Source organism: Labeo rohita, chromosome 25 (genome assembly GCF_022985175.1).
Source record: "Labeo rohita strain BAU-BD-2019 chromosome 25, IGBB_LRoh.1.0, whole genome shotgun sequence".
Taxonomy (NCBI): Eukaryota; Metazoa; Chordata; class Actinopteri; order Cypriniformes; family Cyprinidae; genus Labeo; species Labeo rohita.
Genome location: NC_066893.1, coordinates 21,627,102 through 21,641,927, shown reverse-complemented (window position 1 = coordinate 21,641,927; position 14,826 = coordinate 21,627,102). Strand labels below are relative to the sequence as shown.

Below are 14,826 nucleotides of genomic sequence, written 5' to 3'. Positions count from 1 at the left end.
TATACACTACCTTATATACACTACCATTCAAATACGACTTTATTTTCATCATTTTGACTTTATTCTCAAAATATTTCAACTTAATTCTCGTATTGCTACAACTTTATCCTCGTAATTTTGCCTTTTCTCAAAATATTTAGACTTTATTTTCGGTATTTCGACTTAATTCTCGAAATATTTCAACTTAATTCTCGTAATTGTGACTTTTTTCTTGAAATATTTAAACTTTATTTTCATCATATTGACTTTATTCTCAAAATATTTCGACTTTATTCTTGCATTGCTACGACTTTATTCTCGTAATTTTTACTTAATTCTCAAAATATTTCGACTTTATTCTCGTATTGCTACAACTTTATCCTTGTAATTTTGCCTCTTTTCTCAAAATATTTCGACTTTATTTTTGTCATTTTGACTTTATTCTTGAAATTTTCTCAAAAATGTGAACTTTATTCTCGAAATATTTCATCTTTAATCTCTAAATATTTCGCTTTTATTCTCCAGACTTTTGAAACGTAGTATATGCAAATGATCGTTTTGTTAAATAGGCATATATTTATTTGCATATTAAAAATTGCATACTATCAGAAGTGACCCCACTGGTATGTCAGTTTTTTTGTTTTCTAATAAGCAGCAGGTAAAATGATTTTTACACAAGAAAATATTAAATAAGTTTTATGTAAATCAATGTTTTTGCCCTTTTAAATTTGAAAAGGATAAAAAAATAAAAAAAATAACAGAAACCCCTCTCAATTATCAGCAATGTTGCAAATTGTTAAACAGATTATATCATAAAATAGTAGGTATGCTATATGAGCAAAATGCCACTAGAAAACAGCAACATCTTTACCCTGGTTATTTATTTAGTTATTTTTTTAAATGATTGGTAGTTGCAAAACTGTGTGAAAAGTCAGAATTATTAAACCCAACCAAATTTATTTAATCTGTTTAAAAACAAAAACAAGACTAAAAACAAGACCACCAAACTTGAATCAAAACTAGTGTTTATATAAAACCAGAATACATCATTTCACATTGAACAATTAAGACCTGAATATACATTGTGAGGTGATATAAAACAAATGTGCCAAGGCATAAATAACATAAGATCAATACTTTCAATGTGTGCTCATCACACATATAAGGGGAATGACTAATCGTATAATATCTTGGAATGTGTTTTGTAAAACAAATTGAGTGCGCATAACGGAATGGAAGTGAATAAACACAATATTTGGTCTCTGTAGACAGTATGAAATGTGTGCTACGTTTTCATCCATAGTGGACATAAGGCTTCAAAAAGAAAAATTTACCACTGCATCACACGGTATTACCGTTAACTCCGCCCTCGTTGTTCCGAATGAGGCCGTACTCAATGGCCAAATCCAAGCAGCGCTGGGCGGCTTTCTGAACGGAGGCCTGTTTGGGAACGTCTCCTTTAGCCAGGACAGAAAGGATCTCCAGCGCCTCACTCTCCATCAGTTTCTCAGCTAGACTTTTGTCGGCCTGCATGAGGTTCATTACGATGACCGCCCCACGATGCCGCAGGTCCTCACTTTCGCTGAGCAGCAGAGCCTGGAAGATCTCCAGCCAGTGGCTCGTCTATAGAAAACAAGTAGATTGAGATTAAAAAATGTGAGATTTTCTTAATCAAATATGACAGAAATCGTTACTCACTGTGTCAGGAATACGTGTACACAGCTCAGGCATCTCTCCGGTCAGCACGGCCAGCGTGCCTGAGGCGGCCTTCCTCAATCGCTCATCATCTTCACCGCTGTAGAGCACCAACAGCTTGAGACGATCACTGTCTGTGGCCGAGTAACTTTTCTGCACCTAATGTGTCACAGAAAACCACAAAATCATTTTTTCAATAAGGATTTAGATTAAAATCAGGTCAAAAATGGCATAGTGTCACGTGACGTACCTCAGTGCTTAACGCCAGATTGCACATACACTCCGTGGCAGCAGCACGGACCATGTCGTGTTCCTCAAACATGTACCCCTCTATTTTTGGCACCGCTTTCTCATTAATGATCTTCTGCCTGTGGGATTGAAATGTGGTTTTGATGAGTGACTTATTTGTAATAGTCAACTATTTCTTTGAATTTCTGATTAATGATAGCTAACCTGAGTCTCTCACTGATGCCAGCCAGGTTGGTGAGGGCCATCAGAGCCTCGAAGTTCTGCAGCATCGTGCAGTCAAGCGCCAAAAGACTGACGAGGGGTCTCACCACTTCGTAGACCTACGCAAACACACAAATCATGACATTTTAGACATTCAATTCCTGACTGCAATCAGTGAGGAAGGTGAAATAAGGTTTTGACGTACCCTCTCGCCCGGAAATGCAATCTCAGGGTTGGATGTGATGGTGATCTTGGCAAGAGCTTGCGCTGCTTTGATCTTACCCCGATCTGTGCTCTCAGAGACCAGTGGTAGCAAGGCCTGCGTCAAGCAAACAAAAAAATGCTCACGTGCTATTCTTAAAAAAGTTCAAAACTTGATCAAAACTGACAGTAAAGACATGCATAATGTTACATTACAGTTGCATTTACATTTAATCATTCAGCAAATCATTTAGGTTTTATCCAAAAAGACTTACAAATGATGACAACAGAAGCAATTAAACCAACAAAAGAGCAACAATATTTAAGTGCTGCCTGTGACAAGTCCTGGTTAGTCTAACGCAGTACATATAGCAAGTTTTTATTTTTTTTTAAATAATGAACAAAAAGAAGAAAAAGTAAATAAGACCAAAAAAGAAAAGAAAGAGCTACTGTTAGAGGGTCAAGTTATTCTTATTTGTTTATAATAATTTAAAAGAAAACAAGCAGATAGAATAAAAAAAATAATAGAGAACGGTAGAGTTACAGAGTCATGTTTCTTTTTTTTTATAGAAGAAAAATAGAACTGAGTGCCAGCACTAGGGTTTTTTTTTTTACAATAAATAAATATGTTTTTTATAATAAATAAAAATAATAAAAAGTAGATGGACTAGAAGTAGAAAAAAAGAGAGCTAGTGTTAGAGGGTCAAGATATTATTATTTTTATAATAATTAAAAAGAAAACAAGTAGATAGAATAGAAAAAGAATGGAGAATGCCTGATTTAGAGGGTCAGGTTTTTTATAAATAAAAATAAAACAAGTAGATAGAATAGAAACAATAGAAAGTGCTAGTATTTGACAGTCAAATTTTATATAATAAATAAAAAGAATAAAAAGTAGATACAAAAAAAAGAAAAAGAAAACAAGTAGACAGAATAGAAATAGAATAGAGAGTGCCTGTATTAGAGGGGTATTTTTTTTTTTGTTTACAAGATGGAATAGAAAAAGAATAGAGAACACTAGTGTTAGAGGGTTAAGGTTTTTTGTGTTTTGTTTTTAATAAATAAAAAGACAGTAGATCGAATAGAACTAGAATAGAGCTCAGGCATTAGTGCATCAAGTTTTTTATAATAAATAAAAAGTAGTAGAATAGAAAAGTAGATAGAATAGAAAAAGAATGGAGAATGCTTTAGAGGGTCAGGTTTTTTATAAATAAATAGAAAACAAGTACATAGAATATAAATAGAACAGAGTGCCAGTACTAGAGGGTTAAGTTTTATATAATAAATAAAAAGAATAAAAAGTTGATAAAATAGAAATGGAGAAGGCTAGTTTTAAAGGGTGAAGTTTATTTAATAAATAAAAAGAAAACAAGTCGATAGAACAGAAATAGAATAGAGTGCAAATGTTAGAGGGTGTAGTTTTTAAAATAATAAATAAAAAGAAAACAAGTAGATAAAATAGAAATAAAATAGAGTGCTAGTTTTAGGGGGCAACTGTTTTTTAATAAAAAAAAGTAGACAGAATAGAAATAGAATAGAGTGCAAGTATTAGTGCATCAGAAAAAGAATGGAGAATGCTAGATTAAAATAATTAAATTAAAAGAAAACAAGTAGATACAATAGAAATAGAATAGAGTGCAAATGTTAGAGGGTTAAATCTTTCATAATAATTAAAAAGAATAAAAAGTAGATAAAATAGAAATAGAACTGAGAATGCTAGTTTTAAAGAGTAAAGGTTTTTTTTAATAAATAAAAAGAAAACAAGTAGATAGAATAGAAATAGAAAAGAGTGCAAATATTAGAGGGTCAAGTTTTTTAATAATAAAAAGAAAACAAGTAGATGGAATAGAAAAAAAAATAAAGTGCAAGTGTTAGAGGGTTGATTTATTTATAATAAATTAAAAAAACATGTAGACAGAATAGAAATAGAATAGAGAGTGTTAGTTTAGAGGGGCAATTTTTTTTTTATTATTATTATTAATTAAAAAGAAAACAAGTAGACAGAATAGAAATAAAATAGAGTGCATGTTAGATGGTCAAGTTTTTTTTTTTAAATAATAAATAAAAAGTAAACAAGTAGATAGAATAGAAATAGAATAGAGAGTGCCAGTAATAGAGGGGCAATTTTTTTTTTACATTAAACAAAAAAAATAAAAAGTAGACAGAATAGAAAAAGAATAGAGAATGCTAGTGTTAGAGGGTTAAGGTTTTTTTGTGTTTTGTTTTTAGTAAATAAAAAGACAACAAGCAGATCAAATAGAAATAGAATAGAGCGCAAGCATTAGTGCATCAAGTTTTTTATAATAAATAAAAAGAAAAGCAGATAGAATAGAAAAAAGAATGGAGAATGCTAGATTTAGAGGGTCAGTTTTTTTCTAAATAAAAAGAAAACAAGTAGACAGAATAGACAGAACAGAGAGTGTTAGTTTAGAGGGGCATTTTTTTAATAAATAAAAAGATAAGTGGACAGAATAGAAATACAATAGAGTGCAAGTGTTAGAGGGTCAAGTTAGTATTATTTTAATAATAATTAAAAAGAAAACAAGTAGACAGAATAGAAATAAAATAGAGTGCATGTTAGATGGTCAAGTTATTTTTTAAATAATAAATAAAAAGAAAACAAGTACATAGAATAGAAATAGAATAGAGAGTGCCAGTATTAGAGGGGCAAAAACATTTTTTACAATAAACAAAAAGAATAAAAAGTAGACAGAATAGAAAAAGAATAGAGAACACTAGTTTTACAGGGTCAAGTTTTAATAAATAGAATAGAATAGAAATAGAATAGAAAGTGCTAGCATTGGAGGATCAAGTGTAGATGTTACAAAAGATTTGTATTTAAAATAAATGGTGTTGTTTTGAACTTTTTTGCTCCACCATGTGGCACTGGAAACTAAAAATTCAGCTTTGCCAATGCCACCACATGAATACATTACATTTGTATGTATTATAATAGAAAACAGTTACTTTATATTGAAATAACATTTCAAAATATCAGTTTTTACTTCATTTTTGATCAAACAAACGCAGGTTGGATAAGCATAAGTGACTTATTTCAAAAATAATTTAATAATCTTACCAATCACAAACGTTTGAACGGCAGCGTACATTAAAATGATAGTGTGAAATGTTTTTATTCTAAAACTCAACAGGCGAGATGAAAGCATACACTTACTTTTCCTCCTCCTTGTGCCACAACTAACCCTCTGTCCTCCTGTCTCTCCACCAGAGCCAAAATCACCCTGTCAGGAAGAGAAAAAGAGGCGCTTATTTGATCTGATAAAGGGCCATTTCCTTGGACAGAGAATAATCGTTTTGCACACTGAAATCCATTTTCAAACAATCTCCCCTGATGGAACAAATTGATCCAAGGCTTAATCTGAATTTGGGACAGCAGTTGTGCCAGCAGTGGGAAAGGGCCAAAACTGGAGTGCAAATAAATTGCTTTTACAGTGGCAGCCTATGAATTTGGCCAGAATTTTTCTAATTAATTGTGCTTCATAGCGGACAGAATATTTCCAGAAAGATCAAACTGAAAGCAGACCTGGCGATACACTCTCTGCAAGCCTCTGTGAGGGCGGGACTCTCTTGTTTCACCATACAAACCAATGCTGACACCACCCCGGCCTCCAAGAGCTTCACCACTCTCTTCTCTACAAATGACTGGGCATCCTACATGAAAACACAATGAGGCATTAACTGTCATTGGAATGTAAAAATTTGGCCATTTATTCACCCTCATGTTGTTTTAAACCCTTGTGACTTTCTTTTTCCATAACAAAAGGACAGAAAAGAGCAACTGTTTATTTAATTTTTGGTCTTTATGCACACAGAACTAAAGCGTGGCTTCAGAAGCCTACATTTACGATGATTTTTGGAGCTTGATAGCCTCTGTTCATCATATGCATACATTAAATGGAAAAGAGCAGCATGAACACTCTGCTTAACTTCTTCTTTTGTGTTTTTCAGAAAAAAAAAAGACAGTGGTTACCTTTGGATGCTCCTCGGGTACGTGCTGTTTAGCATATTTAGCTAGTTCCACCATCTGAGGGTCTGGCTTTTCCACATCATAGCTGTTGGTGCAGTTAACCAGCGTTGATCCAACTGCATATAACACTGTTTTGTCTTCAGACTGCAAAGAAAACAGAACATGAGGGAGTTGCATAGGAGTCAGTGATTAGCATAATTGGAAATGTGGATCTGCGATACCTTAGCCAGCTCAAACATGGCCTGAAGCGCTTTCTTATCTTCCACCAGGTCTTCTTTCACGTCGGCGTCCAGCGTGAGGTAGGCCAGACCCTCGATGGCCCATCGGCGGGATGTTGGGGGAAGAGCTTCGTTGCAGAGCCACCTGGGAAGGAAGGACAGCTGAAGGTCACCTGCATGTACATCTTTGCAATTATAGATCGTTCTGTTTCTCTAGAAGGGTCTGCTTTACATATGCACACTCATAGAAAAATCGCTTTTGCTGCAGCTGCAAAATTAAAAGGTTAAAATGAAGGCATCTGCGGAGGTTTAAATGCTACTGTGCTGCATATGAATAACAGCTGAACATGAGAAGATTCTTAGTTTTTGATGAATAAAAACTCTCAAATAGGATGGTCCTCCTTCCTAAAATATAAAGGCAACAATATATTTTAATGTGTAAATAATGTGTAATGTCTACAAGACATTTTATATTGATATTATAAAGATTTATAATAGATTAATAGATATTACATAATTTTAGATTTTGTATTTTTTCCAATTTAATCATGTAATATTAACATAAATATATTTAAAACAATATATATTTAAAAAAAGATAGAAGTATAACTACAAAATAACAATAATAATAAAGATTTATATTAAATTAATAGATATATCAACATAAATATAATATATACATAATATTATATATTTAAAAAATAATAATAAATATAACTACAAAATAATAACAATAACAATAATTTATTATTATTATTAAATAATAATATATAAATTATCAAAATTCTTGATAAATTAATTTATCAAATAACAAATATTGTATTTTTATATTTTATATACACTGTAATGTAATATCAATATAAATATATAAAATAATAATATGTAATTTATTAATAACTTTTTAATATTTAAAATAATAATATAATATATTAACAGATTTTTAAAAATAAACATAATATATAATAAACATAATAACATAGTAAACAAAAATAAAGATTTATAACAGATTAATAGATATTACATAATTTTATATTTAGCATTTTTCAGTTTAATAATTAAATATCAACATAAATAAAATATATAAATAATATTACATATTTAAACAAAATACATAAATATACCTACAAATAATAATAATAATAATAATAATAATAATGTAAATTATTAAATAATATATAAATTAATCATCAAGCAATTTATCAAATAATATTTTATCTTTATGTTATATACATTGTAATAATGTAATATTAATATAAATATATAAAATAATAATATATATAAACAAAATTTAATAATAAACAATATTGAATAATATGTAAATCAATAAACCAAAACTTTAAATAAAACATTAATAAAAACAGAAATGTATAATATATGAATAGATATTATATAATTTTATATTTTGCATTATATAAATGTAACTATAACATAATAATAATAATATAAATTATTAAATAATATATGAAGTAATCATCAAACAATATCAAATAATAAATATTTTATATTTTATATATATATTGTATAATGTAATATCAATATAAATATATAAAATAATTCAATATTATGATATAAATGTATAAAATAATATATTACCAGATTTTAATAATCAGCATTTTTAAATAATATGTAAAACAATAAACCAAAATATCAATACAAAAAGTTAAAATACTGATATATAATCTATTAACAAAATTTTACAAATAAACATGAATAAATAATATATAAATCAACAAACCAATAAATCAATAAAACAATTCTTTAATAGTAAATAATTAACTAATAATACAATAATATACTAATAAATAAAATTATTACATAATATTTACAAACTCACAAAAAAACACATTAATAAAATATTTTTATTATAAATAAAAAATATTTATGTAAACATACTACTAATAAGATACGTAAACGTTAGAATTTAAATTTTTAAAAAATCTTTTTTTCCTCAGCCCCCTGACATCAGTATGAAAACCCTTGTCTTAATTAGACAATTAATTAGATTTTTTACACTGCTGAGGGAAAATTAGTGGTTGCCCTTGCAAAACTGATCACTACAACGCTATTTACAAAGCTCAAAACTTACTTCCTGCACTGCTTGGCGAGTTTAAGCGTTGAACCTTCTGCAAACTGCTTCATGCTGAAATCTGTGCCTCCAGCAGAGCCAAGTTTGCACAACCCCTACAAAACACATGGGAAACATACAGAATTCAGGAAAACAACAGATAAATCTCCCAAATGCACAATTCTTCGAGTAAGAACACTCACCACCAGTGCTCGCACACGTATTCGGTCATTTTCGCTCTTCTTGTACAGGTCTTTCAGCAGAGCCACGCCATTGGCTGTTATGAACGACGCTCTCTTAGCTTTTCCAGCAGCGTGAATGAGAGCCTCCACTGCCACCTGCTGGTGAGTGATGTTTTCGGACGCACAAAGGGAAATGACGGCATCCATGATGCCGCTCAGCTCCAGGGTGCGATTTCCCACATCGCTGGGACCCTGCAGCAGCACAGAGACCGTCTGTATCGCTCGTAGTTTGCTCTCCATATCTGATCTGCCAAAGTGATGCCTACAGAAAAAAAAAGAAAAAAAAGTAAACTGACAGCAGGAAAAAAAAAAACATTCTCAAAATTCTGCCTATATATAACTTGTATAACTTACTGGACATATTCCTCACAGAGCTTGTTGAAGTTTTCCCTCTCTTTATCACTCTTCAGGTCATCATAAAGCTTATTAAGTAGAACGGAGCAGCTCATAGGAGTGTTGTCCGTGAGCGGCGGCCCACCCTCGATCTCGGGTACGGTTCCTGCTACTTCTAGAATCTTCTTCAGCCCTTAAGGAAAGTAATAATAAAGGATAAAAACATCAAATGATCTGTTCAGGTGTCAAAGGATTTTGGCCAGGGAAAAACCTGTCTACACATGTCTACTAAATCTAAAATGAGAGCAGATCAAAGCGTGTCAAACATACCCTGATCGATGACCCATAGGGTGAGAGAGTTGTCTGGGTTTTTCAAGGATTTTCGCGGCACCTGTTTGACCAGCAGGTTGATGGCGCTGTCACGCCCGGCTCCAGACACGCTGGATGCAGGAAGCATGTCAATTAGATGACGCAACATGGAACGCAACTCGCGGGAAGGTTCTGCAATACATACAAAGCTTTTTTTTAAAATTGATGCAATTTCAGTTATATTTCATATGACTCAAGAAGATACCAGAAATGTCTAATAGTACTAATATAATATCAGTGAATGTTTTGCATGTATTATTACAGCAATTTCCTACAATTATAAGCAAAACATTTATTTTATTTTTTACATTTGCATTTTATATATATATGTATACACACACACACAGATACACATTCTTCATATCACTATTCTCATATAATACAACTGAAATTAAAAAATATTTAGCACCACTTTTTTTATTTAAATACATTTTTTATAGTTTTAATTATTTATGCATTATTTGTTTTTATATATTTAATCAATTTTTTTATATGAAAGTTTTAGTCATTTTGCTGTGTTTTTTAAAATCATACTTAGTAATTTTAGCTTTTTCTGTTTTCCTTTCATATCACTTTCTTCTTATATAATAGAACTGAAATGAAAAAAAAACACCACTATTTTATTGATATTTACATGGTTAATTTCTTTATTCATATATTTATTTATGCGTTATTATATTTTCTATTTTTATTTTATAATATTAAAGTTTCATTAATTTTGTTGTGTTTTTTAAATCATAATTTGTTGTTTTTGTCTTTTATATATGTCTGTGTAGTTTTTATTCATTTATATATATTTATATGTTATATATATATATATATATATATAATGTTTATATATATATAATTTTTATTTTGTTGTCCCAAGATAACCGATTATATATATATATATATATAAAACATTTTATAAAACAATATAAAACAAAAAACCTTTTTAAAAAATCATCACTATTCTATTGATATTTAAATGGTTGACTTCATTATAGTTTTATTTTTTTATGCATTATTTATGTTTTTAGTCATTAACTTATTTAAGTACTTCTGTAATGGGTGTGATAATGTATTGTAAGCCAGTCATTTTCATAAAATAAACTCTTCATAGTGACAAAAAAATCTCTCTGATTCATGTCGGAGTCCTGATGCACCAATTGGGGTTTATTTTGCGATAACAGCCATAACATGTTATTTAATTTTACATTATCATTGAGATACTATTATAGTTTTTAATAAGATTTCAATTTTTCATTTTAATATTAGTTAGTTTTTTTTTTGTTTTTTTTTTGTCTGTGTAACTTTTATTGTTTTTTAATTTAGTATATCAAGTTAAGCTTTGGCCACTTGGCTGAAATACAAAGTTCTTTATATTTTGTGTACACTGACCAAAATTATAATCGTAACACTTTTGTTTTTGCCCCCATTTTTCATGAGCTGAACTCAAAGATCTAAGACTTTTTCTGTGTACACCAAAGGCCTATTTCTCTCAAATATTATTCACAAATCTGTCTAAATCTGTGTTAGTGAGCACTTCTCCTTTTCTGAGATAATCCATCCACCTCACAGACGTGGCATATCAAGATGCTGATTAGACAGCATGATTATTGCACAGGTGTGCCTTAGGCTGGCCACAATAGAGACAGCTTATAGTAGAGAAACGTACACGGGCAACAGCTCTGGTGGACATTCCTGCAGTCAACATGCCAAATGCACGCTCCCTCAAAACATGCGACATCTGTGGCATTGTGCTGTGTGATAAAACTGCACATTTTAGAGTGGCCTTTTAATCAGCATCTTGATATGCCACACCTGTGAGGTGGATGGATTATCTTGGCAAAGGAGAAGTGCTCACCAACACAGATTTGTGAACAATATTTGAAAGAAATAGGCTTTTTGTGTACATAGAAAACGTCTTAGATCTTTGAGTTCCACTCATGAAAAATGGGGGCAAAAACAAAAGTGTTGCGTTTGTAATTTTGGTCAGTGTAAATTAATTTATTGTTAAGAAGTTTTAGTTAACTATAATAACCCTGCAGCCACAAAAACTTACTTTAGTCTTCAAACTGCCATAACCCAGTCTTAAAGAAGTAGAACAGAAATTCTCTGCTGGAATTATTTCTGGTCTTGTCATGGACCTAAAGTAGGTCGCTGAAATGAGCTCTCATAGTGAAGGTCGGCATCTCACCTGGCAGTATGGCCTCATCTTTCCCTCTTATCTCTTTCTTCATGCCCTCCGTAAGAGCCTCGAACATCACCTGGACCAGATGACATGCTGAAAGAGATACGGTGGAAGCAGCAGAACCCATGACACCGCACAACCTGTCCATGCCCACCTCGTTCACAATGGCCATGGTCTGAAAAAAAAAAAAAAAGGTATGTAGAAATTGAGAAGCCTTTGGGTTAAAATGTGACTCTGAACCACAAAACTGTGAGTAGAAATAGTATGGGTCAAAATAATCAATTTTTCTTTTATGCCAAAAATAATTAGGCTGTTAAGTAAAGATCATGTTCCATGAAGATATTTTGTAAATTTCCTACCGTAAATATCAAAACTTAATTTTTGATTAGTAATATGCATTGCTAAGAACTTCATTTGCACAACTTTAAAGGTGAGTTTCTTAATATTTTGATTTTTTTGCACCCTCAGATTCCAGATTTTCAAATAGTTGTATCTCTGCCAAATACTGTCCTATCATAACAAACCATCACAAATAATAAACTTGATTGTCAGAGGAAATTACTCACCCTTGACTGGTGTCCAGTGCACAGTCCAACCAGAGTTCTGAGAGCAGAAAGGATCAGTTCCTCCTGCTGGGAATCTAGAAGATTCTGGAGAAGTTTGACTCCATCGTTCCTGAAGATCTGCTCAGCGCCTGCGTCCTCCCGTGAAAGCACCACCAGGTTCTGAGCAGCCTGATTAAAACGCAACGGAGAACATCTCAAAGATTGTACATTTTAAATCAAAATAAATTTAAAGGTGGTCTTTCCCACCTTCTGTCTGTCTGAAACCGGCGCTGAACTGTCCAAAAGGAGTTTGAACATCTGTTGAACTCGTGAGTCTGTGGAGGACAGCTGTGCAGCCTATATACAAACACAAATACGGCTTCATTTTCAGATCATAAATCCTAATAGTGATGCCCTCCTTCGCAAGCACCACTCATAACCCACCTTCTGCTGGATCTGTGCTCCTAGCTGTCTAAGCAGATCCTGGAAAGCTTTATTCTTGGGTTCCAGCTGTGCACATTTCTGAGCGTCCAAAAACGCCTGGTCTAACCGTCCGAGCTTCTGGAGAGCCTGCGCTCGTCGGAATCGGGCCTTGAGGTCACCTTGATCCACGTCCAAAGCTTGAGAATGGAAAACAAGACTCGGTTAGAATGACAAACACAATGTTTTTTGATGAATGTGAGACTCTAGATCTCATTACCTTTGGTGGCATCTGCTTCTGCTTTGGTGTAGTCTTCAAGTTTAAGATAGCATGCTGCTCGGTTGCGGTACAGAACTGCGTTCTCGGATTGGCAGTCGCTGATCTTCAGAGCTTTGGTGTAGCAGCTGAGAGCTTGTTGCACATCACCGGCTTTAAAATGGTTGTTTCCTTCCTCCCTCAGTGTAGAGGAGTCCTGGGACATCTAAATATTGATAAAACACATTAAATGAGGAGATACACTACCAGTCAAAAGTTTTTGGACAGTAAGATTTTTAATGTGCTTTTGAAATATTTTTACTATTTAAAATAACTTTTTTATTTGAATATATTTTAAAATGTAATTTATTCCTGTGATTTCAAAGCTGAATTTGTAGCCTCATTTACTCCAGTCTTCAGTGTCACATGATCCTTCAGAAACCATTCTAATATTCAGATTTGCTGCTCAAAAAACATTTATTTTTATGTTGAAAACAGCCAAGTAGAATGTTTTTCAGGTTTCTTTGATTCTTTTTAACATGATAAATGTCTTTCCCCCAAAATAATATACTCCAATTATGATTTCAAGCTTTTAAATGGTATAGTGTATGTTACAAAAGCTTTTTATGTCAAAAAAATGCTGATCTTTGGATCTTTCTATTCACCTAAATATTAATAATAATAATAAATGTTTCTTGAGCAGCAAATCAGCATATTAGAATGATATCTAAAGGATCATGTGAGACTAAAGACTGGAGTAATGATGCTGAAAATTCAGCTTTAAAATCACAGGAATAAATTACATTTTAAAATATATTCAAACAGAAAACAGTTATTTTAAATAATAAAAATATTTCAAAACTTTACTGTTTTGCTGTACTTTGGAACAAATAAATGCAGGCTTGGTGAGCAAAAGAGACTTTAAAAAACATTAAAAATCTTACTGTTCAAAAACTTTTGACTGGTAGTGTAGAATAATAGAACTTAGGTATATAGAATAGATATTTTATTGCAACATGACTGGAGCTACTGAAATTGTATGTACAGTGCAACTGTATTGCAATGTGCAAATAAATGTAAAAATAAAGGGCAATAACAGTCAGTACAGAAGATTTATTAAACTGAATTACGTGAAATGTATTCGCAAACACATATATATTGTATTATGTGCAACATTATATACAGGCATCATAACATATGTGTCTCGAGCTACAACAGTAACTATGGTGAAGTTGTATGGTAACCATACATACAACTCACCTTTTACTGCGTCGTTGTTTCCGTTTTTCAGATTAAAAAAAACGTTCTGGGTCTGAATACAATGTTAACTGTTTTACTTGTTTTAAAACGCCGTAAAATATTCCCAAAGCTCTCAAAATGTGCAGTTTTTCTGTTCACTGTCTTCTCGACTGTTCTGCTTATACGCTTCCTGGTTTTGATACAGGGTGATGACGCCGCCGAATCCTACTGGACGAGCGTCTAGTTGCGTTATTAATATTCATAAGCCCAGCCTTATCTATTGTAGGATTCGAAGCTCCGCCTCATTTGCGCGTCTTGACCATATAAGTCCAGCAAGATCCAACATAGGTGTCTATTAATTTGAATTCCGTTGTACTGACAGAGCCAGAGGTAGTACCAGAGGTAATAAAATAAAACTTAATATCTGCCTTCCACACTGCTGAAAGAATGTTTTCATTTTCTACATATCTAATCTCTAATGAGACATTATTATTCATTGTCTGTAATTAACAATTTAATTTTTAAAGCTTTTATGTTTATAGACCAACACGAAATAACTATCTATCTATCGATCTATCTATACAAAATTGACTTTCAAAAAATAAACGCTCTCCGAGACGTATTCACTAAACGGGTGACAACAAGCTCCGGTC

General features: G+C 32.0%; 1 protein-coding gene across 1 annotated transcript; it reads right to left on the bottom strand.

The window, feature by feature from the left end:
* Positions 1 to 987: 987 nt before the first annotated feature.
* On the bottom strand, positions 988 to 14,406 carry unc45a (unc-45 myosin chaperone A). Its single transcript, XM_051099987.1, has 19 exons — positions 14,195 to 14,406; positions 12,959 to 13,160; positions 12,703 to 12,878; positions 12,526 to 12,615; positions 12,280 to 12,447; positions 11,720 to 11,888; positions 9,502 to 9,672; positions 9,193 to 9,364; positions 8,800 to 9,100; positions 8,618 to 8,712; positions 6,535 to 6,676; positions 6,317 to 6,457; positions 5,870 to 5,997; positions 5,501 to 5,567; positions 2,330 to 2,443; positions 2,128 to 2,243; positions 1,925 to 2,042; positions 1,678 to 1,833; positions 988 to 1,602 (listed from the first exon to the last, which is right to left on the bottom strand). The coding sequence occupies exons 2-19, from the start codon at positions 13,158 to 13,160 to the stop codon at positions 1,321 to 1,323; spliced, it is 2,808 nt and encodes a 935-aa protein (XP_050955944.1). The 5' UTR covers positions 14,195 to 14,406; the 3' UTR covers positions 988 to 1,320.
* Positions 14,407 to 14,826: the final 420 nt, after the last annotated feature.